A 7,358-nucleotide genomic window follows, 5' to 3' on the forward strand; every position below is an offset into this window, starting at 1 on the left:
TGTAGGCCAAGGGTTAAAGGGATAGTTCACCCCCAAAATCACATGGAGAATTGAATTCATGAATATTTATTTTTGAGTGGCACTAGCCCCTCCTATAATTAGTGTAGATTCTGTCTGAACACAAACATTAAATACCATTGACAATGAATGGAGAATTTACGTCATACTGTATGTGTCTGAGCATATCGGCAAATGATACTGTATGTCGGTGGGCAGTTTTCCCCACACTCAAACACACTTGCCCGTCGGGCAACCTGAAAGTAAACTCCACCTGCGCAAACATTTTATTGACTTCCCACGCGGGCAGTCGGGCATCGGTTTTTCAACCCCTTGTCAAAAAACTAGGGCTGTCAAAGTTAACGCACTATTAACTAGTTAACTCACAATCCTTTTAATGGCACTAACTTTTTTAATGCGCGATTAACGCACTGTGAAGTTTGACAGAATGGTTGAGAGATGCATGCATGTGAATGCAGGCAGTCAGTGAGCCCCGCCTCTCTCTCTCTCCCAGTGAGTCTACACAATTAGAAAACTTAGAAAAAATGTTATTTTGATCAACATGGCCTGTTATCTCTCGTAATGGTACCATTGGCCAACATCAATACAGTACTTTAGTTTGGGTCTGGAAGGCTAAATCTCATCAAATGGTGGTCCATGGCTCAAATGCAGAATAAATAATGGGGCCTTGATATGAAAAATCTTGAAAACCACTGATTTAAGGTATATTTAGAACGTATACAAAATATGCGATTAATTTGCGATTAATCACAGTTAACTATGGACAATCATGCGATTAATCGAGTTAAATATTTTAATCTATTGACAGCCCTACAAAAAACACATTTACACTATGAATATAGTTAATATAATTGATGTTGGTGCTTTACATCATCGTTAAATACTTTTGTGTTTACAAAAACAGAGGTGACAATACACAAGTTAAAGATCATAACAAAAATAACATTTGTTTAATTGAAAAAGTTCCATAGTATGAATTTCATTAATCCATTAAGACCTGGAACACATCTGTGTCGCTTTAGCTTCTAACCACTTTAACCATTATTCTATTGAAAGATAGCAGATCTACAAGTGCGGCACCGAGCACCACCCTACGAGCTTGTAGATCTGCTGTTTTTGAAAAATCGTGAAAATGTATGCAAATCTTTAAATATATATTTTTTCACAGCAAACATGTTTAACTCTTATCTTTGCTTCTGGGGGGGTCCTCCGAGGTAACAACATATTTTCAGATGGGGGTTAGCGGCCGATTACATATAATTTTTGGAGTCCTTGACATGAAATAGTTTAAGAACCACGAAATAGAAAATTAGTTTTTTCAGAAAACTGTTTTCTGGTTTAAGAAGACAGTTCTAGAAGGATCCGAATGGTGGCACTGTGAGCGATGGCATGCTTGGCCTGCTCCTGGGCCTTGCGGTTCTCCCGTATGGCCTTCTCCACCTCGGCCTGCAGGTGGCGCAGGTCGTCCTCGTGCTTCTTCTTCTGCTCGACGAGGCTGCAGGTGTCCTGCGTGCGTTCTGCGCCGGCCGCGGTCAGCTCCCGCTCCGCCTGCTTTCTGCCGCGCTCCGTCCGCTCCAGCGCCGCCCTCAGCAGCTCCAGCTCCGCCTGGACCGAGTCGAAGCGATGTTCCAGTAGAGCCACGTTCTCCTTCAGGTCCTCGTCGGTGTCGTCCGACACCAAAAGAACGCTCAGGAACGCCCGGAGGCCCTTCAGCTGCTTCTGGGCGTCGACCGCCTGCTGCTCGGCTCGGCTCAGCTGGATCTCTGTCTCGTCGAGGTCGCCCTCCATCGTCTTCTTCATCCTCCTGGCCTCCGCCTCCAGGGAGGACCGCAGGGACTCCGCCGTGCCTCGGTAGCTCCTCACCGACGACCGAATGGAGTCGACAATCGTCCGGTAATTCCCCAGAGAGGAACGTAGGGAATGGACCATTTTCTCGTAGTTCCACACGGAGGACTGAAGGGAATGAACCATCTTCCGCCGATAGTTCCTCTTGTCCAGTCGCTCTAGTCTCGGCTGGATCTCTTCCATCTTCTTCCGAAGGTGTGAGAGAAACATCTTCGAGTCCTCCAGAGCGTCGCTCAGCTTGAATGTACGCTCCATGGTAGCCATTTCTTCGTAAGACGTTTTAGTTCTGCCTTTCTTCAATGTCTAAAGATAGTCGGCCGCTGTGCTAGTGTGACTTCACAGAAATGTAGTGGTTGTGTGCCTTTATACTGTGGCCCATGTCATCCCGCTGATGTCACTGTGACACAGCCATCACCCTATAATCTAAACTAACTGTGTCAGCATGACATCAGAGCCAAACAAATCAGTCAACAACTTGTCTGTGTACCTGCATCCCTCCTATTTCCATATATGGAGATCAGCTGTATCTGTCAGTCCTTGTCCCTTTTTTGTCCATATATGGAGATCCCTGATGTCATCAGTATGTGCCCATATTTGGGCATGCCCATATATGGAGCTGATTCGTGGTTTGTTTATGCTTGTGTTGCCATAGTGACGTGGTGTAGTTTGTTTATGTTGTCATGGTGACGTAGTTTGTTTGTTATGTTGTCATGGTAATTGTCATTGCCGTTTTTTCTTTAATCACCTGATGTCGTCAGTTTATGCCCTTTTGTGCCCTATATGGAACTGACAGATTTGTTTGCGACTAATCCCACCCTAAGCCTAACCATTATGTATCCCTAACCATGGCTGTTTTTAGCCCAAGGAGTGTTTTTTGTGTGCTTGGAATGTATTCATAACCCCCTAGTTGGACATGCTACTTAAAGCATAATTGCCTTATATAGGTTGTTAATGGTATGGTCACATATAAACCCCTATTAAAAAATTGCTCAATACCGACAGCCGGTCAGCAAGTGTATTCATGAATGTATGTATATTTTAGGCCAATGAAAAAATAAAACTATAAGCGTTCTTCCAGAAATCAGGTGAATGAATCAATGAACAATGCTCGGTGGGCATTGTTCATTGATTCATTGATTCATTGTGATGTCACTGGTAGGCAGATTTCGGAACTGTCCACAGCCCTCCCTCTGAAACACAGTGAATAGACATCTTATAATGAGCATTAGTGAGGACCAATTATTTGAAATTAAGGTTGACAATGGGCGACGATGTCCTTTGAGTTAAACATTTAATAAAAATGTACGTACTTCTGCCACTGTGTGTGCGTGCACGTGTGTGTGTGACTGTGTCTGTGTGTGTGTGTGTGTGTGTGTGTGTGTGTGTGTGTGTGTGTGTGTGTGTGTGTGTGTGTGTGTGTGTGTGTGTCTGTGTGTGCGTGTATGTGTGTTAGGTTGGACGAGGAGCAGATAGCCACAGTGTGCGAGGCTGTCCTTCAAGCGCTGGCATATCTTCACTCTCAGGGAGTGATCCATAGAGACATCAAGAGTGACTCCATTCTGCTGACGCTGGACGGCAGGGTAATGCCACACACACACACACGCACACACATACACAAAAAAGGTATTTAAATACATACTTTTTGAAACGTGTATGGGAAAAAATGAATGGGGAATTCTCTTCCAGGCCTGTCGTCGGGCGCGGGACTATGCAACGCTCTATACCAAGCTGTTAGATTCTGAACAGTTTTTTGAAGATTATATAAAGATGCACCTTGGCACAAATAATAACAAAAAACAACAATCATCTTCCTTTACTCTTCCTGCTCCTTCACTCTAACTAACTCCTCAGATCAAGCTGTCAGACTTTGGCTTCTGTGCTCAGATCAGTGCCGAGGTGTCCAAGAGGAAGTCTCTGGTCGGAACGCCCTACTGGATGGCTCCCGAGGTCATCGCCAAGACGCCTTACGGAACCGAGGTAACCACGCAGACAGGCGGTCTAGGACTCTAGGACCCAGTGGTTCCCAGACTTTTCAGGCCGAGACCCAAAAGAGAGATTAGCCGTTTGCCCAAACTAGTGCAATTAGCAAAACTGGTGCACAAACTAGTGAAAATAGCCGATCTACAAGCTCGGCTATTTTCACCACTCCTTATTATTTGTTTTCTAATTTCTTAGATTCTCCATGAAATTACTGAAAAGAAAATCATTGATTTTGATTTGAATGAATGGAAAACTTTTTGCTTTTTGGGGAATGTTTTTTGAAAATGTTTTGAAATAATTCAAAACAAAATGTAGGAAACAAAAAATGAAGGAACCCATAATAATGTGTCCGCGACCCACAAACAGGTCCCGACCCACTGTATGGGAACTCTGACAAGACTGTGGGCGATTTAAATTTCCATTTGTCTGGCATTGAATGAGTTCATGTTTTGCAGGTGGACGTGTGGTCTCTGGGCATCATGGTGGTAGAGATGGTGGACGGAGAACCTCCGTACTTCAGCGAGACTCCCGTTGCGGCCATGAAGAGACTGAGAGACGAGCCCGCCCCTACCGTCAGGAACCCACATAAGGTATGACCCCGCCCCCCTAGAAGGTATGAGCCTGCCCCTACCGTCAGGAACCCACATAATAGGTATGAGCCTCTGCCCCCTAGAAGGTATGAGCCCGCCCCTACCGTCAGGAACCCACATAATAGGTATGAGCCCCTGCCCCCTAGAAGGTATGAGCCCGCCCCTATACTGTCAGGAACCCATATAAGGTATGACCACGCCCCTACTGTCATATAAGGTATGAGCCCCGCCCCCTACTGTCAGAACAAATATAAGGTATGAGCTCCGCCCCCTACTGTCAGAACCCATATAAGGTATGAGCACCGCCCCCTACTGTCAGAACAAATATAAGGTATGAGCTCCGCCCCCTACTGTCAGAACCCATATAAGGTATGAGCTCCGCCCCCTACTGTCAGAACCCATATAAGGTATGAGCCCACCCCTTACTGTACGGATCCCAAACAAGGTATAGTCGACATGCACAGTCCAGTGTAGATTTCCTCGACCAAAACTATGGCGAAAAATGTCTCGCTACGACGCGTCGTGAGCTTTCAGACTGTGAGCCAAGAATATCAAATGAGTGAATCTAACACCTGTCTGTCTGTCTGTCTGTCTGTCTGTCTGTCTGTCTGTCTGTCTGTCTGTCTGTCTGCGTGGCCAGATATCTCCGGTACTAAAGGACTTCCTGTCGTGCATGTTGATGAGGGACACCAGGGGACGCTCCAGTGCAGTGTCTTTGCTCCAGCATCCCTTCCTCCTGCAGGCAGCCTCACCCGACTGCCTGGTGCCTCTGGTGCAGCAGTACCGCAAACGCATGTCCACATGCTAGCACGCACACACGCACGCACCCGAGTGCCTCTGGTGCAGCAATACAGCAAACACATGTTCACATGCTACTGGTTCAGTACAGCAAACACATGCTAGCATGCACGCACGCACGCATGCACGCACACACACACACATACACACAAAGTTCACCCAAATGATTATTTTCAATTACACACCCCATGAAGACCTGGAGATTTTCCTTTTATTTTTGTCGCATTCCTAAGACAATCATTTGATGATATATTATTTCTCAGTAAAGTTGCCATACTTTATTCACTATATGACAATGTGTACATTGCTGTGTTGGTTGTGAATATGAGAATAAAACAAATGTCCCAACGTAGTGTTTAATGGTTATTTGGAGAAGAATATATCTGGAGGTTTGCAGTTTCAAAATGCTGTTGCTCAATCATTTTTGTTATTTCTCATGGTTTTCAATGATTTTCGCCTTTTTATTGTCGAAAGCCATGAAAAACGACGTACATTTTTGCCTGGAAATTAATCTTTGAAATGTTTCATAGTTTTAGAAAGAATAGTGCTTTAAAATTTGATACATTTATAATGGGGCTCAATGGCAGATTTTGGCACGTCAAAAAATCACTTTCACCTAGAAACTCCATTCACACTTTTTATTGTTCAGCTTACTGTGTAGACACATGCTGGATTTTTTTTACTTTTAAATGTTTTGTAGTTTCTGAGTTATTTAACTTAAACGCCCAATGCATTCTCAATGGCAATAGCACAAACTTTGGCATGCTACTAGTCCTACATACTTTCACCTAGAAACCCCATTCGGACCTATTTAGGTTCATCTTACAGTGGACATGTTTTTTTTTTTGTTTTTTTTTAAGATATTTTTTTGCGGCTTACGCCTTTTATTGATTTTTTAAGGGACAGACAGTAGGCTGACAGGAAACAGGAGAGAGATGGGGGAAGACATGCAGTAAAGGCCGTGTCGGGTCCGGGAGTCGAACCCGCGGCACACTGCCGAGGAGGATTTGAAAAAAATCTAAAAACGATGGGCTATAACCCATTTTTTTTTTTTTTTTTTTTTCAAATCCTCAAAAATGATGAAAAACGGCGTGCTATAGTATGCCGTACAGTATGGGCTATTAGACGAGCGTCTAAAAATGGGATAAAAACGTAAAAAAATACACGTCTAAAACACGTCTAAAAATAGATTTGTTTTAGACGTCTATTTTTAGACGTTTTTTATCCCATTTTTGACCATGGGCTATAGCTCATACTGTACGGCATACTATAGCAAACCGTTTTTCATCATTTTTGAGGATTTGAAAAAAATCAAAAAAATCAATAAACGATGGGCTATAACCCATCGGTTTTTTTCCCCCCTTTTTTTCAAATCCTCAAAAATTATGAAAAACGGCGTGCTATAGTATGCCGTACGGTATGGGCTATAGCCCATGGTCAAAAATGATGAAAAACGAGGATAGAAAAATAATTCTAAAATTCTAAAAAACGATGGGCTATAACCCATGTTTTTTTGTTTTTTTTTTCAAATCCTCAAAAATGATGAAAAACGGCGTGCTATAGTATGCCGTACGGGAGGGGCTATAGCCCATGTCCTCGCGGTGTATAGCGGTGTATGAGAATGGGTGTTGCGGAGGATGAGAGGCATTCCTCTCATCCTCCGCAACACCCATTCTCATACACCCATCCCCAATGCAAGCACAAACTTTGGCATGCTACTAGTCCTACATACTTACACCTAGCAACCACATTCTAGCCTACTTAGGTTCATCTTACGGTGGACATGTTTGCCTGAAAAGGAATCTTTGAAATGTTTCATAGTTTTAGAAATATAGTGCTTTCAAATTTGAGACATTTAACATGGGGCTCAATGGCAGCTCTATAGGCACGTCAAAAGTCACTTTCACCTAGAAACTCCATTCACACTTTTTATTATTCAGCGATGGGCTATAACCCATGTTTTTTAAATTTTTTATATATTTTTCAAATCCTCAAAAATGATGAAAAACGGCGTGCTATAGTATGCCGTACGTTAGGGGCTATAGCCCATGTTCAAAAATGATGAAAAATGAGGTTATTTATTTTTTTCCAAAAATTCAAAAAACGATGGGCTATAACCCATGTTTT

The 7,358-nt window shown here is 43.4% G+C and overlaps 1 protein-coding gene across 1 annotated transcript in view; it reads left to right on the plus strand.

The window, feature by feature from the left end:
* Positions 1 to 5,632, plus strand: part of LOC310876814 (serine/threonine-protein kinase PAK 6-like) — a 45,761-nt gene extending 40,129 nt beyond the window's left edge. The window contains exons 8-11 of the mRNA XM_083790468.1: positions 3,317 to 3,443; positions 3,715 to 3,840; positions 4,299 to 4,433; positions 5,074 to 5,632. Of these exons, the coding sequence (XP_083646594.1) occupies positions 3,317 to 3,443; positions 3,715 to 3,840; positions 4,299 to 4,433; positions 5,074 to 5,241 (556 nt within the window). The 3' untranslated portion in view covers positions 5,242 to 5,632. The remainder of the gene's footprint in view (positions 1 to 3,316; positions 3,444 to 3,714; positions 3,841 to 4,298; positions 4,434 to 5,073) is intronic.
* Positions 5,633 to 7,358: the final 1,726 nt, after the last annotated feature.

Source organism: Protomyctophum parallelum (assembly GCF_964188405.1).
Source record: "Protomyctophum parallelum genome assembly, chromosome: 19".
In the NCBI taxonomy this organism is placed as follows: domain Eukaryota; kingdom Metazoa; phylum Chordata; class Actinopteri; order Myctophiformes; family Myctophidae; genus Protomyctophum; species Protomyctophum parallelum.